General features: G+C 43.7%; 1 protein-coding gene across 4 annotated transcripts in view; it reads right to left on the bottom strand.

Moving 5' to 3' along the window:
• LOC137370309 (urea transporter 2-like) overlaps nucleotides 1-20,517 on the bottom strand; it is a 118,424-nt gene that overhangs the window by 33,387 nt on the left and 64,520 nt on the right. For all 4 annotated transcript variants that reach the window (XM_068032691.1, XM_068032695.1, XM_068032696.1 and 1 more), the window contains exon 6: nucleotides 6,987-7,179. In XM_068032691.1, coding sequence (XP_067888792.1) covers nucleotides 6,987-7,179 — 193 coding nt within the window. The remainder of the gene's footprint in view (nucleotides 1-6,986; nucleotides 7,180-20,517) is intronic.

The raw sequence follows: 20,517 nt of genomic DNA, 5'->3' as shown, positions 1-20,517 counted from the left end.
TTTGTGCACATATACCCCCAGGTCCCTCTGCTCCTGCAACTCCTTTAGAATTGTATCCTTTATTTTATATTGTTTCTGCTCATTCTTTCTCCCAAAATGTATCACTTCACACTTCTCTGTATTAAATTTCATCTGCCACATTCAAAATTTCAAAATTGTGCCCTGCACACCCAAGTCTAGGTCATTAATATGGATCAAGAAAAGCAGTGGTCCTAATACCGACTGCTGGGGAACCCCACTATATAACTTCCTCCAGTATGGTAAACAACTATTCACCTCTACTCCCTATTTCCTGTCACTCAGCCAACTTCATATCCATGCTGCCACTGTCCCTTTTATTCTGTGAGCTTCAGCTTTGCTGACAAGCCTATTGTGTGGCACTTTATTAAATGTCTTTTGGAAGTTGATGTACACCACATTAACTCCATTTATCTCATCAACCCTCTCTGTTACCTCATTCAAAAACTCAATCAAATGAGTTGAACGTGATCTGTCCTTTTCAAATCCATGCTGGCTTTCCTTAATTAATCCATATTTGTCCAAGTGACTGTTAATTTTCTCCTGCATTATCGTTTTTAAAAGCTTTCCCACCAATGAGGTTAAACCGACTGGCCTGTAATTGCTGGATTTATCCTTACACCCTTTTTTGAACATGAGTGTAACATTTGCAATTCTCCAGTCCTTTGGCACCAAACCTGTATCTAAAGAGGATTGGAAGATTATGGCTGGTGCCTCTGCAATTTTCACCCTAACTTCCCTCAGTATCCTTGGATGCGTCGCATCCAATCTGGTCCTGGTGACTTATCAACTTTAAGTGCAGCCAGCCTTTCTAAAACCTCCTCTTTATCAATTTTTAGCCCATCCAGTTTCTCAACCAGCTTCTCTTTCTCTACATCTTTGACAGCATATTCTTCCTTGATAAAGACAGATGCAAAGTATTCATTTAGCACCTCAGCCAAGCACCCTGTTTCCATGTATAAATCCCCTTTTTGGTCCCTAATTGGCCCTACTCCTTCTTTTACCTCGCCTTTACTATTTATATGCCTATAGAAGACATTTGATTCCCTTTTATGTTGGCTTCCAGCCTCTTCTCAGACACTCTCTTTGCTGCTGTTATTTCTTTTTTCACTTCCTGTCTGAACTTTCTATATTCAGCCTAGTTCCCACTTGCATTATGAACCTGACATCTGTCATAGGCGCTCTTTTTCTGCTTCATCTTACTCTCTATTTTGTCATCCAGGGAGCCCTGGCTTTATTTGTCCTATGTTTGGGAATGTACCTCTATATTCCCCATTAGTTGGAGGCTGCTTTGTAATGGCACCTCTATTGTTTCTTAGCTCTAACAAAATAGATTCTGTCCTTGACCCCTCTAGAACATATTCTCTCTCCAGAACTGTAATATTATTCTTATCAATACTGCCACCCTCCTCCTTTTTTTTCTTCCCTATCTTTCCTGAACACCTTGTATTATGAATATTTAGTACCCAGCCCTGCCTTTTTTTGAGCCAGGTCTCCATTATTGCCACAACATCATACTCCCACTTGTCTACCTGCACCTGCAGCTCACCAGCCTTATTTACCACACTCCATGTGATCACATACCATGCACTGTAAACCTAATTTAGTCCTTATTGTATTCCCTCTTACTCTAAGTCCACCTAATACCTTACTATTTCTTATTCAAGTGTTATATGTCTCTCTCAATTCTTTGTGTACCTTGTTTTTCCCCTTTATTATTACTTGCTGGTTCCCGGACTCCTGCCAAGTTAGTTTCAACCCTTCCAATTAGTAGCAAACCACCCTGCAAGGGCATTGGTCCTGGCTCTGTTAGGTGCAACTTGTCCGGCTTGTACAGGTCCCATCTCCCCAGGAACTAGGCCCAATGTCCCTAAAATCTAAAGCCCTCCCTCCTGCACCATTTCTCCAGCAATGCATTCATCTGCTCTAACCTCCTCTTTTTATACTCACTAGTGCCTGGCACCGGGAATAATCCAGAGATTAGTAACGCTGAGGACCTGCTTGCTAGCTACATTCCTAGCTCCGTAAAACCTGCCTGCAGGACCTCATCCCTTTTTCTATTGTTGGTACTGATATCGACCACAACCGCTGGCTGCTCACCCTCCCCCCCTCAGTGTGCTCTGTAGCAACGCAGTGGCATCCTTGACCCTGGCACCAGGGAGTAAATGTACCATCTGGAATTCATGCCTGTGGCCACAGAAAACCTGTCTGTTCCCCTAAGTATAGAATCCCCTATCACTATTGCTTTCTGAATCTTCCTCTTGCAGCCCCTCCCCATCATCACCCTGTTCCCCCACCCCATGCAGCTGAACCAGACATGGTGCTGTGGACTTGGCTTTGGCTGCACGCCCCAGAGGAGCCATCACTCTCACCAGTAAATACTGGTTGGAGAGTGAGAGGCACTCCGAGGCTCCGACACTACTTACCTGGCCCTCTTTGATTGCCTGGCAGTCAGCCATTGCCTCTCTGCCTGTAAACCCCTAAGTTGTGGGGTGACCTCATCCAGAAACATGAAACTCACAACTTTGAGGATGCATCACAGTGATGCCAGCTGTGTCTCCAGCTCTGAAACGCAGATCTGAAGCTGCTGACCCTTTCTGTACATGTGGTTATCCAGGTTATGAGAAAAAAAAGAAAGACTTGCATTTATATTGTTATGATGCTGTAGTTTTTTTTGCAGGAAGAATGCTGTGTGCCTTTAAGGCTGGGAAAAGGAGCTGTACTGCTTTAAGGCAGCAGGCTCCAGAAGCTGAGTCAAAGAATGCATTTTCGTTGCCCCGGGATACAGCCATTCTGAGACTGCGATTCAAAGGGTACATTCTCATTGCCTTGGATACAGCCACATGGACTGAGCATTGGGAGATACATTTGTTACAATTTAAGTTTGAACTGTCTTATAAGTACAAACAGCCTGTTCTAACAGAGGACACAGACAGACAGCTGCGTGTTAGCACCTGAAAGGGGAGCTCTCAGACCATTTAAACTGAAGGAAGAGAGAGAATTTAGTCTGTTTATTTATCATTCTCTCTCAAAATTCGAAAACGTCAAGCCAAAACAGAGATCTTTGATAATTTAAACTGAGGGAAGAGAAGTTAGGCTGTGACAATCTTTTATTCCTCAAAAATTCTAAAGCCAAATTGATTCATTAAAAAGTGTATGCAAGCTGTTAATTGTAGAAATTCATCGCTGGAGAAGGAAAGCAACAATTTCAACTTCTGGATTAGACTACGGACTGTTCTACTGTTGAAGAACCTTTTTTCTCCATCGGACAGCTGTGAGGACTTCAAGCAACCTTGGACTGTTTCACATCTAATTTTTTCTAGTTTAAATGTTGTTTATATCTTCATAGTGTTTAAGAATTTCGTTTTTCTAATTAAACAGTTAATTTCTTGATTTAAAGACACCTGGTTTGGTTAGCCTCATTCGGGGGTTAATAGAGGGTACAATTTGGCTGGGTCTTACTTTAATTTGGAAAGTTTAAAATGATATGTTAGGTGATCTGTGGAGAGATGGGATTGAATTAACAGTGTGTTTCTCCCACCACAATCAGAATTGTATATTTTGATTGGCGGCTTTGACTGGAGCAGTCAGTCGTAACAATATAGTGCCTTTCATGACCACTGGATGTCTCAAAGCACTTTACAACCAATTAAGTACTTTTTTGAAGTATAGCCACTGTTGTAATGCAGGAGACGTGGCAGCCAGTATGCACACAGCAAACTCTCGCAAACAGAAATGTGATAATGACCGGATAATCTGTTTTTGTGATGTTGATTGAGGAGTTTTGGGGGGAAGAGGGCCAATGTTGAATTTATTGTTATTGTGGGGGTATGGGGGGATAGATTTATCAGCAGTACATTGGGGGAACAGTAGCCCTTTAAAAATTTCAATGACCCGGCAGGGTTGGCTGCACTTTAAAAATGGCGGCAACACCTGGGCACAGGCAGCTGACGCCATTGCCGGTGTTGGTGAGCCTACCCCCTCCACATGACTGTGGGGGTTGGGGAGGGGCGGTGGCCGACCATCTCATTATTCTGGGTCGCTGTGAGGAAGATCGTGGCGGCATGGTGGATGTGCGGGCCACCATTTTTGCCGCCCGGTGGAAGAAAATCCAACCCATGGAACTGAATTTTAATAGCGTGCCGCACAAATCTGCCTGTACAGATCCGCCGACGCTGAGCCCCCGTGATATTTCACGCGAGGGCTCATTTAAATGGAGGCGGCAGGATGGCTGCCCCCGCTGACGTAGAGGAGGTGGCTGCTCCGTCCCCAGCAATGGCGTCTAGTGCCGCCACACAGGCGCCAGCGCCATTTTTAAAGGGCTTCAAGCTCTGAGAGATTATTTGAATTTTTAAAGCCACCATCACTTTTAATTTGAATAAAATCAGTTCATTACACATCAAAGCCCCTATTCCACCCCCGCAATGATGAAACAATGTACTTATTCCCTCTCACCCCGATAAACCATTTTTGCCGTTCGTGACCTTTCAACCCCGAACTTTGCACTCTTTGCCCTTCAACCCCTTCCCACCATCCCCTCAGCCAATTGAATCAGTTTTCACTGCTCCCACCCCCCCCCCCCCCATTCTGCCCTGAGAATTTCACTGTTCTCCCCTCCTCACCAGTGTCATGCCTCGGATGTCCATGCGGACATCTGAAAGCGCGGGAATTCCGGCCAGCGGGCGGAATATCGGCGTGGGACAGCCATCAGGACCAGGTAAGTTTATTTGCATGTTTTTAAATTCATTTCAATGTTAAAATGAACTGCACCAAGGCCTCGCCACTGCCGGTAAAATGCGGTGCGGCCTTCTCGGTGTCGGGGTCATGGCGGGCCTCTCACGGAAGAATTTTCTGGGCCCCCCCCACTCCCCTGCCACAACACCCGATGCCGGAGAGCTAGTCAAATTCAGTCCATGATGTGTAAATCCTTCCGTAAAATATATGATTGCATATATAAAGAAAGATAATGATAATTGCAAATTAATTGCTATTCAAATGAGAATATAAGCTTATTCAAAATTCATTAGATTTGAATAGATATATTTTGCTGTGTATTTAATTCCAGGGAAGTGGTACTGAACAAATTGTTGGAGCTGCGGGCTGACAAGTCCCCGGTTCCTGATGGACTTCATCCTAGGGTATTAAAAGAAGTGGCTAATGAGATTGTTGATGCGTTAGTTTTAATTTTCCAAAATTCCCTACATTTGGGGAAGGTTCCATTAGATTGGAAAATAGTGAATGTAACTCCTTTATTCAAAAAGGGAGACAGATAGCAGGAAACTTCAGGCCAGTTAGCTTAACATCTGTCATAGGGAAATGTTAGAAACTGTTATTAAAGATGTTAGAACAGGGCACTTAGAAAATTTCAAGGTAATCAAGTAGAGTGACATGGTTTTGTGAAAGGGAAATCATGTTTAACCAATTTATTGGAGTTCTTTGAGGGAGTTACATGTGCTTTGGGTAAAGGGGAACTGGTGGATGTATTGTACTTAAATATCCAGAAGGCATTTGATAAGGTACCACATCAAAGGTTATTGCAGAAAATAAAAGCTCATGGTGTAGGGGGTAACATATTGGCATGGATAGAAGATTGGCTAGCTAACAGGAAACAAAAAGTAGGCATAAATGGGTCAATTTCTGGTTGGCAAGATTTAATGAGTGGTGTGCCACAGGGATCTGTGCTGGGGCTCAACTTTTTACAATTTATATAAATGACTTAGATGAAGCGACCAAAGGTATAGTTGTTAAATTTGCTGATGACACAAAGTTAGGTAGGAAGTAACTTGTGAAGAGGACATAAGTGGGGTACAAAGGGATATAGATAGGTTAAGTGAGTGGGCAAAGACCTGGCAAATGGAGTATAATGTGGGAAAGTGGGAAATTGTCCACTTTGGCAGGAAGAATAAAAAAGAAGCGTATTATCTAAATGATGAGAGATTGCAGAGCTCTGAGATGCAGAGGGATCTGGGTGTCCGAGTACATCAATTGCAAAAGGTTAGTATGCAGGTACAGCACATAATTAGGAAAGCTAATAGAATGTTATTGTTTATCGCGAGAGGAATTGAACACAAAAGTAGGGAGGTTATGCTTCAGCTATGCAGGGCATTGGTGAGATCACATCTGGAGTACTGTGTACAGTATTGATCTCCTTATTTAAGGAAGGATGTAAATGCGTTGGATGCAGTTCAGAGAAGGTTTACTAGACTAATATCTGGAATGGGTGGACTGTCTTATGAGGAAAGATTGGACAGGCTAGGCTTGTATCCGCTGGAATTTAAAAGAGTAAGAGGCGACTTGATTGAAACATATAAGATCCTGAGGGGTCTTGACAGGGTGGATGTGGAAAGGATGTTTCCCTTTGTGGAAGAATCTAGAACTAGGGGTCACTATTTAAAAATAAGGGGTCGCCCATTTAAGACAGAGTTTAGTTTAGTTTAGAGATACAGCACTGAAACAGGCCCTTCGGCCCACCGAGTCTGTGCCGACCATCAACCACCCATTTATACTAATCCTACACTAATCCCATATTCCTACCACATCCCCACCTGTCCCTATATTTCCCTACCACCTACCTATACTAGGGGCAATTTATAATGGCCAATTTACCTACCAATCTGCAAGTCTTTTAGAGATGAGGAGAAATTTTTTCTCTCAGAGGGTTGTGAGTCTTTAGAATTCTCTTCCTCAAAAGGCAGTGGAAGCAGAGTCTTTGAACATTTTTAAGGCAGAGGTAGATAGATTCTTGATAAGCAAGAAGGTGAAAGGTTATCGGGGATAGGTGGAAATATGGAGTAATCAGTTCAGCCATGAGCTTATTGAATGGTGGAGCAGGCTCGATGCGCTGAGTGGCCTACTCCTGCTCCTAATTCGTATGTGTGTATGTTCGTATGTTCTACCTCTACCAGTTTAATATGCTTACTATCTTAACAATGCTTAAGGACTATAAAATGACACATAATATTCCTTACCATTGAAACACTGAGATCAGGCCATGTAATATTTTGTGATGAAGTCACAGGTTCAATAAGAACCTGAGGGAAATGCTGGTTGTAGTGTCCTGTTGCAGCCATGAACAAGCCAACAGCTATATTAAAAGGCAAAGTGAAAACAGGTAGATCCCATTTTTCCATCACAGCTGCCAAGGCACTTGAAATGACAGGGCTGCAAAAATAAACTGCTTTTAGTATAAATATATAACAAAGATATATTCATTTATTAAAGGATATTATTTCCCTCTTACAATAACTATTTGCTATTCATTAATATACTTTCAGTGGCGGGAATATGAAAAACCCAATTATAACACATCTATGATAATGATTATCATTTCAAGCAGCTAATAAGCCAGCCAATCAAAAGAATTTTAAAAATCAATCCAGCTGTGGAACACACCATATAACACAGTAAAATAGCTGTCTGACCATAAAGTGAAGCCATCTCGTCCCCCAAATTTTCTTACACAGAAGTCTGAGCTGTGGAGAAATGGCAGCACCTTTTTGAAGGGGCTCCAAGCATGCTTTGGAGAAAGCAACCATAGCAATACGAAGATAAATATTTACAAGGCTGTAGGAAGTGAGGCATAACAGGTAAGAATAACAAGGTTTTATGTAAATTGTATTACACACTGCCATGATGGCAATGATAATGTACACAGGCCAAATTTTACATATACCAAATCACCTGTCTGGGCCCATATTCTGCTTATACTTAAGGACAAAACGTTCACATAACAGCAGGGTACAATGTTGAACCATTAGTGGGACCCAATCGCTAGAAACCTCTTTTTGAATATGAGAAGAATATGGATTTATTTAGGAGGAACATTCTGAAAGACTTTGGGAGTGCAAATGTTGGCGGGCCTCACAGATCAGTGGGTGCACCATATTAACCATACATTTTTTAATTTACACAATGTTAATGTTTGCACAATGGGAAAGTCCTGGAAAATGAGATCCCAGGTCCGGATACCAATGCCATCCCACCCTTTTCTGGCTTTCCTGGGGTAGTTTCCAAGTCCTGTAGCGAACCCCTGTGGGTCTGGCAGGAAAGCAATTGAGGTGATTAAAAAGGCAGTTAAGAGCCTTTTTAATCATGAATTCAATTTTTTCCAACAGAGTACGGCCTCCACGCTGTGTCTGGACTTCACCAGGGTCATTGAGGTGAGTGCATTGTGGGAAGAGCTATTCCAGTGAAAATGACAAGCTGTGAACAAGTAGTTCCAGCCATGGCCATTGCGAGACTGCTGCTCAAGGCACTTCTTCTCTCTGAGAGTGTTTCGCTGCTTGACAGGTCATTGCCAACGTCTTGGAAGGCACTTCACCTGTCGAGCACTTCACTCACCTTCTGCTGCACTTCACTGCTTCCAGCTTATGCAGCTGCACCTTTCACCTCTGCTGAGGGGCAAGAGCAGAAGCAACAGCAGCAGGAGCAATACCAACAGTAGCACCAGCTACCTTCTCCTCAACCACATGCCCTTCCACAGGGCAGATGGGATGGACACCGAGTTCAGCTGGAAGCAGCAGTGACCCCGAACAAAGGATCTACGGACAGAGGATCAGCTCTCCCAATATGTCTGAGCACCAGTCCCTCAGGAAACTCAGGCTGTCACAGCAGGTTGCTGCTGACATCTGCAGCCCCCAGGAACAAGACCTCCTTCCCAGTGGAGCTGGTAGGCATGCATTGCCACTGACCATCAAGGTGCCTGTCACTGCAGGGCGACTCCCACCCCACCCCAGGTCTCTGCCTCTTGCCAAGTATTGTGCTCTCTTCTCCTGCAAGGGAGAACACCATTTGTAGAGGGTCACTGTGAGGCATGGGTGTGAGAGGGCAATAGGCTGAGGGCAAGTGTGAATGTTGGCTGCTCAAATGGGGATTTAAAGTGCCTGCAGGGAGAGGAATGAGCGGAACTGCAAGCTCTGTTGACCTGAGGAGTGCTGTGCAGGAGAATGATGGGCAAGTCAGAGTGTGGGAATTGGCACCTGAAAGTGTTATGCCAGTCACCTGCCACACCCTCCCAGATCTTCCTAATGCACTGTTTCCAGGTTGGTGGGACCACAGTTCTGCTGCTGACTTCCTCTGCCATCGATCTACACTTGTTTGGTTGGAGCAGTTGTCCTTTTCCTCCTGTCCTTGGGAGAGGTCATCTCACTGCAGCTCCTCAGATCCTGCAGCAGGACCTCCAGGTAAGAGTGAGAGACCTAGGGTGGCAGGGGGTGGGATGGGGTGGTGGGGGTTGCGGGGGGCAGTGGGGGTGGCAGCCTTTCCAGGTCTCCTCTACAGTCCTGTGATTGCTGCAGCCTGAAAGATCCAAGTGATTTGTGAGCCCATGTAACCCATGCTGTGGTGCCTTTAATTACTTCATTTGAAGCGTCATCTGCCTGCTTTCCCTAATTGGTCAGGGAGTCCGGACGCTGGATGCTAATGTTGTTGCTCTGAGAGAGCCTCGGCAAAGTTCACCCATTAGGAAATCGAGTTCCTGACCTGAAAATGGTCCCACCCTTCCAGCACAGACTAAGTGGACAAGATTCTGCCCATCAATTGTGTATAAACACGTGATGGAGAATTTTATGAAGATTTTAGTAGCCAGATAGATAGATGCAATTAGTTGAAAATGTCCCCCTGTTACCTTCACAGAGCAAGGAGAACCAGTTGCAGCTCTTTCACCACTGAGTCAGGAGGTTGTGGGTTCAAGCCCTACTCTAAAGGCTTGAACACATAAACTGTTCTTGCAGATTTTAGGCATACCTCAATCACAGTCTCCCTGTGGAGGCTGAGCCTTTGCATCTACTGCTTCTCTGTCATGCCCAGGTAGAAAGGTACAAAGAAACATCACATACTATTAGATGCTGCTTGGGTGATTGATTTTATCTAATCATTTTCCTAATCCACATTAACATAGGGTACAAGTGGAACATATTGTGGAGAGCGATAGGATATGATTTATATGAAACCTGCAATGATTTTTTAAAAATTTGTTTCATGGGATGCGGCATCGCTGGTTAGGCTGGCATTTATTGCCCATCTCTAATTGTCCTTGAGAAGGTGGTGGTGAGCTGCCTTCTTGAACCACTGCAGTCCATCTGGTGTGGGTACAGCCATTGTGCTGTTAAGGAGGGAGTTCTAGGATTTTGATCCTGTGACAGTGAAGCCAGGATGGTGTGTGGCTAGGGGGGTTACTTGCAGATGGTGGTGTTCCCATGCATCTGCTGCCTTTGTCCTTCTAGGTGGTAGAGGTCGTGGGTTTGGAAGGTGCTGTCAAAGGAGGTGGTGCGTTGTTGCAGTACATCTTGTATATGATACATACTGCTGCCACTGTGTTTCGGTGGTGGAGGGAGTGAATGTTTAAGGTGGTGGATGGGGTGCCCATCAAGCGGGCTGCTTTGTCCTGGATGGGGTCAAGCTTCCTGAGTATTGCTGGAGATGCATTCATCCAGGCAAGTGGAGAGTATTCCATCACACTCCTGACTCGTGCCTTGTAGATGGTGGACAGGCTTTGGAGAGAAATGAGGTGGGTTATTCAGTGCAGAATTCCCAGCCTCTTACCTGCTCTTGTAGCCACAGTATTTATGAGATTGTCCCAGTTACGTTTCTGGTCAATGGTAACCCCAGGATGTTGATGGTGGAAGATTCAGCTATGGTAATGCCTTTCAATGTCAAGAGGAGATGGTTAGATTCCCTCCTGTTGGAAATCGTCATTGCCTGGCACTTGTGTGGCATAAATATTACTTGCCATTTATGAGCCCAAGCCTGAATGTTGTCCAGGTCTTGTTGCATATAGACACAGATTGCTTCAGTATCTGACGAGTCGCGAATGGTGCTGAACATTGTGCAATCATCAGCGAACATCCCCACTTCTGACCTTATGATGTAGGAAAGGTCATTGATGAAGCAGCTGAAGTTGGTTGAGCCTAGGACACTGCCCTGAGGAACTCCTGCAGTGATGTCCTGGAGCTCAGATGATTGACCTCCAACAACCACAACCATCTTCCTTTGCGCTAGGTATGACTCCACCAGTGGAGAGTTTTCCCCCTGATTCCCATTGACTTCAATTTTGCTAGGGCTCCTTGATGCCATACTCGGTCAAATGCTGCTTTGATATATCTATCAAAATGATATTGGATTTTTGGTTATGAGGTAATGTGAATTGTAGAATGTAATTGCAGTCCCGACCACTTAAACTACTCACTTTTAAATCAGGTAATTGTTTAAGCTGGCCCAAAAATACTAACCAATTTTAGATTCCATTATCCTCAATTACAAAGTTGTCACTTCCAGTGTGTTATGCACCCCAGGCATTTTGGGCAGAAACAGTTGTTTAAACCTCAGTAAGATTACCTTCTATACCTTGTATACTTCCTCATTTCATACCAGTGCTTGAACATAAGAAGGTATTAAATTTAAACAGGAGTATACAATATGGCCCTCGAGCCTGCTCCACTATTCAGTTTGATCATGGCTAATCTTCTGCCTGAACTCTGCTCACTTTCCCACCCTCTCCCCATATCGCTTAATTCCCTTGGAGATCAAAAATCTGTCCATCTCAGCATTGAATATATTCAATGATGAAGCATCCAGCATCCTCTGGGGAAGAGAATTCCAAAGATTCACAGCCCTTTGAGTGAAGAAATTTCTCCTCACTACAGTCCTAAATGATCGGCACTTTATCCTGAGACTCTACCCCCACATTCTAGTTTCCCCAGCTAGGGGAAACAACGTCTCAGTGTCTACCCTGTCAAGACCCTTCAGAATATTGTACGTTTCAATAAAATGGCCTTTCATTTTTCTAAACTTCAGAGAGTATAGGCCCAATTGATTTAGCCTCTCATCATAGGAGAACCCTCTCATCCCAGGAACCAATCTAGTGAACCTTCGCTGTACCACCTCCAGTGCAAACATATCCTTCCTTAAATATGGAGACCAACACTACACACAGTAGTCCAGGTGTAGTCTCACCAATACAATTGTAGCAAGACTTTCTTATTCTTGTACTCCAATTCCCTTGCAATAAAGGCCAACATGCCACTTGCCTTCCTAATTGCTTGCTGTACCTATCTGCTAACTCTCTGCGTTCCTTCTGCAAGTACACCCAAGTTTGTGAATATCAACATTTAAAAGTTTCGCAATTAAAAAAAAAATTCTGCTTTTCTATTTTTACTAGCAAAATGATTAACCTCACATTTCCCCACATTATACTCCATCTGCCATCTTAACCTGTCCATATCTCTTTGCAGTGTCTTTGTGTCCTCCTCACAGCTTACATTTGCACCTAGCTTTGTATCATTGGGCTACAACTTGAAATACTCAGCATTGACTGCAATAACTAAGTAAATTGTACCTCCAATGTATAAAGTAATTGATGGGTTATTTCTGCTGTAGTGTGACGGCCATTGCCTTTCCTTACAACTGTCCTTCACTTATTTTTTTTCAGCATTCTGACTACATGTACCTAACAAATATACTAAAATATCCAAAATTATTGTGCACTTCTACCAAGGAATAGCTGAATCTTGATCTTTTTTGTGCATAGCTGTTGACATTTTAGCATTAATCTATGTCATAGATATTTCAATTCTTTCTTCTGAGCATGCAGATGGAAGGGAGAAACCATGAAACGTGCATAATGGGCAAATCGTGTTCGCACCAACTTGCCTGCTATAAACAGTGGAGACTGTAATACATTGGTGTTGAATGTGTATAATACAGGTACATATAATAGTTTAATTGTTCTTTACACCAAAAAACATAGGCGAAAGACCAAGTTCAAAATGAGCAGAAGGAAACAAGGTAAAGTAAGGAAGTAATGATTAAGTGACACCAAGCTTAGATTTTAAAGACCTCATTATTGTTGGAGGAAGGGAAGACTGAGACGGATTGGGGAGTTCATCGTTTTGAACTGTAGGAGATGATGTGATAACTGTTGATTTCAACACACTGAAGATGCAGGAATGAGGAAGAGCGTGCATCATAGCATATAACAATATTTAGCATAGCAAAAAAAGTTTGGAATGCACCGATCATGTCGGGAGAGATAAGAAAACTCAGGACAGGAAGAAAAAAGGTTAGGGCTAGAGAGCTGTTTTTCATCAGATGACTGATTAGCTTTTTTGCATCCTCTTCAGGAGTGGAGCTTTGGCAATGGGTGAAATGTGGAAGTTCCACTTAAGATCAAATGAGACAGAAAGGCCAAAAATGTCAGTAGATGGAGAAGGATTAATGATCGAGCAATTAAAGGTAAGAGTTGGTAATTGAAACAAAAACAAAAAATGCAGGAAACAATCAGGTGAGGCACTCTTACTCCCACTGGATCCACATAAGTTTCTGCAGGTTCCAGCAGTACTTTGAAGGACTATTGGTTAGATCACTATAGAACTGGAGAAGTTAGTTGGAGCAGGAACAATGCATGCTCTGCCTAGATTTTGACGAATATTGCAGAAGGGTCCTGTAACAGACATTGAGCCCTTCTAGCATGCTTAAGTTGGGCCAATGCTGCATTCAGGTGGCTGCTAGGGATGTATAAAAAAGCACGGACCAATATGGTGGCAAGCATGGTGGCAGAGCAAATGGAACTCAGGACCGCATGATCAGTAATTGGCATACACTACACCACTTTTAGACCTGAAAACAGGTGCTATGCATTCCAATTTTTCCTCCACCATTCTTCTGGTGATTCCTAATCTCTACCATGAAGGTTAACTAGAAACCAAAAATACAACTGCCAAAGCCATTTCGGACTATCATTTGCATTTGCTAATGCCTGCACACAGTTAGGTCACTCACATACCCTGCCACTCAATCACTTCCCAAATCGAGTAAGTCATTTTCATAAAGTGTATGATTTATTTTATCATAATCCTGCTGTCTTTCTTCTACAAGAACATGTTGGCTTTATTCCCATAAAATAAGTCCTATCTCTATAAATGTCCTAATCATTCCTCTGTTAATCCCCTCTAAAGACGAGAAATTAGTTTAAATATTGCTATCAACAATCTCCTGCGGTTGTTTAAACTGTTGTTATTTTTGTGGTCAGGCCATTTTCAGGTTGAATGATTATACTGTTTCCCTTTATTTTGCGATTTGATTGTATCTCAATTGGTTATACATTCCACTGCTTTTAGTCAGCAGATAATTCATTCTCCAGTTCTATGCTGTTTCATCCAGACTGTTAGCGAAAACTCAAGACCTTTCCAAACCATGTCACCTCCAATGATGCCTGAATTCACATTTACCTCTTATATTATTATTTTCCTAAAATTATTGCAATCGACTGTTTTTATTTTTATGAAATGGATCACAATTTTAATCAGCTACACTTCTGAAAGGAATTAACTTTGCATATCATTTTAAATTTATCTGAACCAAATATAAAATTTAAATGGTAATCTTGTGCTCCTGGCAGGGAGCTTGATCATTGTACATATGGGATAATTGGGCACACCACCTACAATTTTCTTACCAGATTTGCTCAGAAAATTGCATTTAGTATGCATCAGACTTTCTGATACGTGCTCCCAGTGGATGAGAATCCATACAATTTGAGAAAATATCTCCTATAGAATTAGTCAACATATTTGGCCATTTTAAATCAATTACTATGAAATTCTCCAATCTATAGTGTCAACATTATGTAGCAATATTAATCCCATTTAACCCCATTTTTGAACCCAAACTCAGCACTGGCCAAGTAGCACACACCCAACTAGAGAGGCCCGAGGCCATTCTGACATCTCTGGGACAAGCTGCTATCTCCTGTCACAGCTCCACAATGGCCCTTAGGTCATTTCCAGGAGGGGGTGGGAGGTGGGGGGGGTTGAATTAGACAACAGAAGAGCTGATTACTAGGACTGCGGAGTTGGGGAAAGCACTTCTCCTGGCTTCAGAGAAATGTTAAAAAAAGTTACTTGTAGCTGGCAACCACGGGAACCACTGAAGACTCCTGAGTGAGATGGGCCCGGCGTCTGCTCTGTTCATCAGGAACACATTTTGTGAATGTTTAAGGGCTTAATGGATGCAATAGAACATAAAAATGGACCCCACAAGTTTAGCAATGAGATTAATGTCTACACAGATTGGGTGCAAGGTGTTCCACTACAAAATTAGTAAGCTTTGTGCAACACATACTCTCTTCAACTCTTTTTTATTTAATGAATCTATCTCTAGGCTACTACTGTAACTACACTAAGGGATAAGTCTGTTCAAAATTTTGACATTAATTTTTCCTTTTCTAATAACTTTTCAGTACCGGAATTTTTTGTATCTTTTCCTAAGGAGATATTACCGACTGATGATTTATTTGCCTCCAGGCACAACCTGAAGTCCTTGGGCAGAATCTTCCTGGTCCCACAGAGATGGGTTTGGAGGCGGGGCCGAGGGAAAACTCAGACAATAGCGCGTCAGGTCACCTCCCTGATGCGTTCCCATGTCCGAGCGATCTTGCCAGAGGTGGGGTCAAACTGGCACCAGCTACCCACCCAGTATTAACGGGTAGCCAATTACGACAATTAAGTGCCCACTTGGGGAAAATGATGAACCTCTGGGATATTGTCGAAGTCAGACTAGTCCCCTGCTGAGGTTGAAGCCGGGCAGGTGCCTGGAGGCGGCCTCCCAGCAGCAGGTCAGGGGGTTATCGACACTTTCTATGACATGCCCATCATGGAGCTAAGGTGATCAAAGGACCACAGCCACAGCCACAACCAATCCTGTTTGGTTTCCATTTTGAAGCATCCTCATGCTCCCCTACCTGCCTCAGTAGTGTCCACCTCTCCAGGTGGGGCTGCTGACTGTCAACAGCTTTAGGCCCTCTGACTGGGCCTCCCACCTTGGGAACCCACCTGCTGTCCTTAATTGGACGGCAAATGTGAAGCCTGCCTGTTAATTGGCCATCTCCGGAAGATCGCGCCAGAGGACACACCTCTGACTCGTGCGGGGTGGGACCCGGATATGGTGCTGACACCTGAAATCTTTCAACAGGTATAAGATTCTGCCTTTTATTTCAGCACAACGGCATCTGACCTGTGTGTTCACTATGTTCTCCTTCCATGAGCTAACGTTGTACCATTGTTTTAAAAGGGAGAAAGGGGTAGAGCGAGTAATTACAGGCCAGTCAGCCTAACTTTGGTGGTGGGAAAAGAATTAGAAAAAATTCGGAGGGACAGGATATATCTTCATTTAGAAAGATATGAATTAATAAAATATGGATTTGTTTAGGGAAGTTTGTGAATGACTAACGTGATGGAATTTTTCGAGGTGGTAACAAGGAGGGTTGATGAGGGTTGTCTATATAGATTTTAGGAAAGCTTTTGATAAGGTCCCAGGTGGCAGACTGATCATGAAAGTAAAAGCTGATTGGACCTAGGCAAAATGGCAAGTTTGATCCAAAACTGGCTCAGGGGCAGGAAGCAAATGGTAGTGGTTGATGGATGTTTTTGTGACTGGAAGGCTGTTTCCATTGGGGTTCTACAGGGCTCAGTACTTTTTTGTGCTAGATATCAATGATCTGGACTTGAATGTAAGGGGTATGATTAAGAAGTTTGCAGACGATACAAAAATTTGTCATGTGGTTGATAATGAAAAAGAAAGCTGTAGACTGCAGGAAGCTATCAACAGACTAGTCAGGTGGGCGGAACAGTGACAAATGGAGTTCAGTCCGGAGAAGTGTGAGGTAATGCATTTGGGGAAGGCTAACAAGACAAGAAAATACACAATTAATGTTAGGATACTGAGAAGAGTAGAGAAACAAAAGGACCTTGGAGTGCATGTCCACAGATTCCTGAAGGTGGTTGGACAGATAGATAAGGTGGTCAACATGGCTTACGCGATACTTGCCTTTATTAACTGAGGCATAGAATATAAGAGCTGGGAGGTTATGCTGGAACTGTATGAAACACTGGTTAGGCCACATTTGGAGTACTGTGTGCAGTTCTGGACACCCCACTATAGGAAAGATGTGATTGCACTAAAGAGGGTAGAGGAGATTTACGAGGACGTTGCCAAGACTGGAGAATTTTAGTTATGAGGAAAGATTGAATAGGCTAGGGTTGTTTTCTTTGGAACAGAGGAGACTGAAGGGAGACCTAATTGAAGTGTAGAAAATTACGAGGGGTCTAGATAGAGTGGACAGGAAGGCCCTATTCCCCTTGGTTGAGAGGGCCATAACTAACGGGCATTGATTTATGGTAACAGGTAGGGGGTTTAGAGGGGATTTGAGGGAAAAACTTTTCACCCAGAGGGTGGTGGGGATCTGGAACTCACTTCCTGAAAGGGTGATAGAGGCAGAAACCCTCAAACTATTTAAAAAGTACTTGGATATACACTTGAAGTGCCGTAAACTATAAGGCTATGGACCAAGAGCTGGAAAGTGGGATTACACTGTCTGGTTCCTTGTTGGCTGATGTGGACACAGTGGGCCGAATGGCCTCCTTCCATGCTGTAAATTTCTATGATTCTATAATTTGATGATTCAACTTCTTAAACATATCACAAAACAACAAACATTCTGAGCTGGATTTTCATTACAGAGGCAGGAAACAAGATTGGATTTGGTTTTGGGTCAGAAACCCACCTCCGGTGGGAAATGTATTCAGATTCAGCTTTTCAAAGGGTAAGCCCTTAATTGGATGGAGATGCGTTTTCTGTCCACTTAGAGCCAGTGGGGCCAGGAATTGAGGTGAGCCAGATCAAGTGTGGGACTCACATAGACTCCTACGGCAACCATCGCTGAGGCTGCTACTTGTCCTGAGGGAGAGATATGCCTTCCACAGCACCAGAGGGAAGTGGGATGTCACATGGGAGCTGGAGGCCTGGCACTAGGGGCAGGGCAGACCCTCGCTTCATTGATAATGGGTGAAATGTCGAAGCTCCACTTAAGATCATGGGAACATCACCACCTTCAAGTTTCCCTCGAAACCACACACCACCCTGACTTGGAAATGTATCGCCGTTTCTTCACTGTCCCTGGGTCAATATCCTGGAACTCCCTTCCTAATAGCACTGTGAGAGAAACTGCACCAGATGGACTGCAACAGTTCCAAGACAGCAGCTCACCACCACCTTCTGAAGGACAATTAGAGGTGGGCAACAAATACTGGCCTTGCCAGCGGCGCCCACGTCCCATGAAAGAAAAAAAACCCAAGGCCTCTGTGCCTATGCTGGCCCATTGTGTCAAAGTGGATGTTGTCCTCCACCCTCCTGAATATGGCATGCATCACCTGCTGATGGCATGATGAGCTGCTGATTGTGAGTTGCCACCTAGGTTCACAGCTGATGCCTGGAATGATCTGGTTGCATAGCAATTCAGGGTGACGGTGACCTTGAGGGCTGCAGGTATGGGACTGCCATGGGGCCGCTCAGGTCATTGTGGGTTAGAGCACACAGGCCCGAGACCATCTGCCTGGATAGGCGCAGCCACTACAGCATCGATGCTCCATCATTTGCAGGTAGTTGACTCTTGGGTGGTAGACCCGATGTCTAGGGTAGCGCCTTCTTCTCCTTGCAGACCGCCCCCCCCCCCCCACTGTGCTCCTTTGTGTAGTATAAGGGTCTGGAAGGATTAATGTTGAGAGAGTGTACCATGATGATGTAAGAGATCACACGTGAGAGAGACTTGAAGATAAATGTAGCATGGCTTTGGAGAGAGTTACACAGAGTAGTGTGAAGCTGTATATGCTTAAAAAATAATAAAGGTTTAATGTTCTAAGTACCCAAGATTAAATAATCTTTCTAAACTAGACTCACTAAGGTGGCAGCATACCAAACAAACATACAATATAGTGGCAGTGGTGGGATCCAGAACAACAGGGGTTCTTACCATGCTACATCCAGAAGAATAATTTGAAGCAATTATTTCAAAAATGCTGACCTGAAAAAAAGTGCCAAAACTGCAGAATTTGAGAAGAGCATGTGGAAAAGCTCCAGAGCTCCAGACACAGAGAGTCGGGGAATCAGCGGTAGAAATCCGGTCCGGCGAGCACAGGCTTCAAGTCAGAGAACCAAGCAAAGTTTGAGGATCTTGTGAGTGGCCCTGAAAGAGGGTAAAAAAATTCATCCCTAATGGCAGCACCGGGAAAATGAAACATTCTTAGCGAGGGCAGATCCGAGGTCGGCGACATTACACGAGGCAACTGGAGTGGGCAAAAAAAAGGCTGCAAATGCTTGATTCTCTATGAGAAGGGAGTTCAAGGAGTATAGCAGTAACACTATCAAACAGAGTTTAACACAAGGAGGAAATTAATCCTTGGTCCAGCGGTGATATTTCAAAGGCAGAAATGGTGGCCATAGTGGGAGTCAGCGCAGGACTGAAAAAGCCTGGAAACTTCAGATACTGGAGGGAAAAACGTAAAAGTGAAAGCAAAACAAATTGAAGCAATGGAGCTTTTTAAGTTCACAATTCCAGTGAGGTTTGGACACGTGAAAGGATAAAATCAAACCCAAAATTGTTCACTCTGGTGAAAAAGGTTTCTCAGATACCTTGCCCATTGCGAACAACAGAAGGGACAGCCTATCACACAAATGAGTAATGTGATATATGAATTTCAATGCCAAAGTGATGCTAGATATATAGGCCGTACGTCCCAAAGACTGGCAGATTGTATCAAATGACATGTCCCTTCTGCTGTTCACAATGGGCAAGGTACAAGCCGTACCCAATCAGCCGTGCTTGCAAAATTCAAAACACAGTGTCCAATATTAGATGTGATTCCGTGATTGGACAACATTTGCTAAATAATCCTCAGTGTGCTAAGAATTACGCTGACAACCAATTTAAGATTGTCAGTCGGGCTCGCAGTGTGGTGCATTTGTGTGTACTGGAAGCTACATATATTAATACACAGAGTCCTGTTCTTTGCAGACAGAAAGAACATGTACAAACATTGCACCTGTTTCAGCTAAACAAATAAGTGACAGCCATTCGCTGGTTCATTCCTCAGAGCAATGCCTTGACCAATCAGAATCAAGCTGCCTGGTTTAAATTTCAAACGAAGCTTGGAAGTTAACTGTCAGTCACTATAAACTGGTGCATTCTCCATGGCAAAGCCTCTACCAATTAGAGTTCACTTGCCAACCAATCAGCACTCTCTTCTCATACAGTATAAAGTTGTTGTTTACCCTTACATTGCCATTCTTGCAGATTGTCCTGATGAGTGCAAGACAAAAAGCTTTGACAACATGTCTCTATTTTCAGCAATGCTTGAATGCTAAGGTATTAGTAAATGGTATCAGGGAAGGTATATGCCCATACTTTTATACCGGTGCACCTGGAGTGCGACCTTATTTCAGGACCAGTAACCATGGGGATGGTCACAAGTTTACCTGTGGATGGGGTCGACCTGCTCCTTGGTAATGATCTGGTGGGGGCGTAGGTGGTAACTTCGCCAGTGGTCTTAGAGAGGCCGAACGAGGTCAGGGAGACAGAGCAGTTACAGGAAAAGGTCCCTGGCATTTTCCCTGAACGTGTGGTGACCCAGTCCATGGCCAAACAAGCTCTGTCGGAGTAGGCTAAACTGG

Source organism: Heterodontus francisci, chromosome 1, assembly GCF_036365525.1.
Source record: "Heterodontus francisci isolate sHetFra1 chromosome 1, sHetFra1.hap1, whole genome shotgun sequence".
In the NCBI taxonomy this organism is placed as follows: domain Eukaryota; kingdom Metazoa; phylum Chordata; class Chondrichthyes; order Heterodontiformes; family Heterodontidae; genus Heterodontus; species Heterodontus francisci.
Note: the sequence above shows the minus strand (reverse complement) of the source record. Positions and strands in the feature narration are given on the sequence as shown.